This window comes from Echinops telfairi, unplaced genomic scaffold (assembly GCF_000313985.2).
Source record: "Echinops telfairi isolate 266 unplaced genomic scaffold, ASM31398v2 ScPeMD7_5592;HRSCAF=6446, whole genome shotgun sequence".
NCBI lineage: Eukaryota > Metazoa > Chordata > Mammalia > Afrosoricida > Tenrecidae > Echinops > Echinops telfairi.
The window spans coordinates 46,042,531-46,045,401 of record NW_022109491.1 but is presented as its reverse complement, the minus strand read 5'-3'; the positions used below and the strand labels follow the sequence as shown (position 1 = coordinate 46,045,401).

At 40.4% G+C, this 2,871-nt stretch overlaps 1 protein-coding gene across 1 annotated transcript in view; it reads right to left on the bottom strand.

The window, feature by feature from the left end:
- Window positions 1-2,871, bottom strand: part of SLC24A3 (solute carrier family 24 member 3) — a 422,380-nt gene that overhangs the window by 35,813 nt on the left and 383,696 nt on the right. Inside the window, exon 9 of the mRNA XM_045295261.1 lies at window positions 728-861. Within this exon, the coding sequence (XP_045151196.1) occupies window positions 728-861 (134 nt within the window). The remainder of the gene's footprint in view (window positions 1-727; window positions 862-2,871) is intronic.

Sequence of the window (2,871 nt, the reverse complement as noted above, 5' to 3'; positions counted from 1 at the left end):
ATGTTCTATGTTTCCTCTGAGGAAAAATATTACTTGTTGGAAAGCAACTGTTATATGAGAATTAAAGATAAATAATATTAGTAATAAATAATAAATCAACTGCTTTGTAAGACTATATTGAGTATTAGAATTCATTTGGGAAAGAACAATTTTCTATGTAATTTTGCAGTTCAGAAATTAAGGTAATGTAATCTGAAAGTGGTTTTTACACAGTAATTCTCATAGCAAATATCATTAATTGAATATTGTGCTACACAGTTTTATACACATTATTTCCTTTACTCATGAATGAGTAATGAAGTAATGTACTCATACAATGAATCTATGAAGAAGGTAAAATCATCCCCATTTTGCAGATGAGAACACTGAGTTTCAGAGAGGCTAAGTGACTTGCTACAGGGTGACACAACAGAAATGTGGCAGAGCCAGTACCTCACAGCCCATGGTTTCCCCTCCTCTCCTCATGTCTCTGTAGCATCCTTAGCAAATGTGTTGCTCAAGAACTTCCCTGGGCTTTCTGAAGCAGCTCCTTCCCAGGGGTGAGACTGTCTCATGCTATAGCCAAACAGAGCTTGGAGGAATGGAACCTTTCCTCTCCTCATCCCTTCTCTCAGGCAAGCAGCATCCTCTCAGCTCAGCTGCCATGCCCTGCATGTGACTGTGAAAGTGAGCAGATGAGCTCACGTTCTAGCATTTCCTTCTTGGACCCAGGTGTCTCCTTGGTTACCTTTTTTTAGTAGCACTACCGTCGCGTCACAATTGCTGCTGTCATCAATTTCAGCATTGTTGGCTAACCCGTTGACCATGTTGCCGGCACCTTTTGTCCTCCGTTCGAAGCACTGATGAATGCAAGCATTATACCTGAACAAAGCAGTGAGTGGAAAGGATCCGTCAGTGGGGGGGTCTGATTTTCCATTTCTCAACTCCCGAAGGGAGCCTCCTGTATCATTCTCAGTCTAGATATTTGAGTCTCAACGACTCAAGTTACTATTATGGTCATTATTTTGTTAACCTAATTCCATCAGAATGTATGAGGGTAAGTTAAAAAAATATTGCCATTAGGGTTCTAGTTCATACGTGCATGGGTTTATTTTAATAAAAGATGTTTAAGCATGTCTCTGGGCTCAGTGGCTGACTGCCGGCAAGTTGTCTCAATAACACACTTGTCTTTCCTGAGTCTTGTTAGGATGACTTAAATCAAAGCCAAATAAAAGCAGTGGCTGGGCCCGTTAATTTTAAGGGACGGAGGTTAGATGGAATGTTATAGTGACTGTTCTGGGATCCCAAAGGAATACTCTGGATAGATTTTCTCAAAGGATGCTGGGAATGACGGGAGCTTCCTATAAGGCAGATTTAAGAAAACTGAAAACTACTTTGGTGATGAAACGGTCCGAAAAGTTGTGCCAAGGAGCTATTTCCCCATTACAATGACGGATCATTCATTCATGGCGGGCAACAGGGCTGTCCTGCAAACATTCTGTTAGAAAACTTTATCCCATCCACCCTACAGCCCTGGTCTCGTGCCCTCAGACAGCTTTTCATTCCCTAAACTCAAAGAACATAGAAAAGCAAGATAATTTGAGGCCTCAAAGATGCCCCAAACTGCCATTTAGCATGGTGTAAATATGAAAGTACAGGATTCTTGAGGGAAGGGTTAGAGGGATGGAAACCCTGCCTTTACAAGTGCACGGTAGGATACGTCAAGAAACAAGGGCTTCACTTTTTATATTAAAAATAAAGCTCTCTATGATTTGATAGCAATAATTTTAAATTAAGCTCACGCAACCTATCCTGTTTAACAATTTAAGGATACACGGTCATACAAAATAAGTAAAAATCAGCAGTATATAAATAAGTAATGCCAAATTGATTTTTTTGGGTCTGTTTTGTTTGGCAACCTCTTAAATATTAGTGGAGGGACCCTCCGTGTTGTGCTACCTCGCTCAAAGTCTGACCATGAGAGGCTCTGGTAAGAATCAGTGTAATGGCCCAGGTGTACTTATCCTGGACCGGGCTTCCAGGGTCTCTGCTTCCAGGGACCTGCTGGGTATGAAAAGGAAGAAGTGTCTTTCTGTGCCTCCACTGAATGCCTGGACCTCGTGGTCTATGTGTTGCGGGTTGTTGGAGGTGCGGGTCTTTATCCATCTAGGATTTCCCAAGGCAACAAGTTGAGAGCTTGTCACTATCATTCCGTAATTGCGGGCATAGCACTTTTTTGTCTTTATGGGAATAATGTGAACTATTATACGAAGACATATTGAGTGAAAATACACCCCAGTAGGCTTGTATTGGAAGGGTAGATTACACTAGGATACATTCCTAATAAATAAAATAAATGCAATCTATAATATTTTATAATATAATTTAAATAAAGTCCTAGTGTATAAGAAAAAGTTCTTAGCATGCGTTTACTAGGTAAGAATTCTTGTCCTTTTAGTTATTCTAGAAATCTGAGAGGCGCTTTGGTGGGTGGGTACGCATTGGGCTGCTAACCACAAGATCAACAATTCAAAACCACCAGGCTCTCTTTGGGGGAAAGGTGAGGACTTCTATCCCTGTTAAGAGTTACATTTATCAGGACAAACAGAGAAATGACAGAAGTTGTCAAGGATTTCATCTAGCTTGGGTCCACAATCAATGCTCATAGATGCAGCAATCAAGAGATCAAATGGTGTATTGCACTGGGTAAATCTGCTGCACAAGACCTCTTTAAAGTGTTGAAATGCAAAGATGTTACTTTGAGGATTAAGAAGCACCTGACCCAAACCATACTATTTTCAATCACCTCATATTCATGTGAAAGTTGTACATTGAATAAGAAAGACCACAGAAGAATCAATGCATTTGAATTATGGTGCTGGTGACGAATAT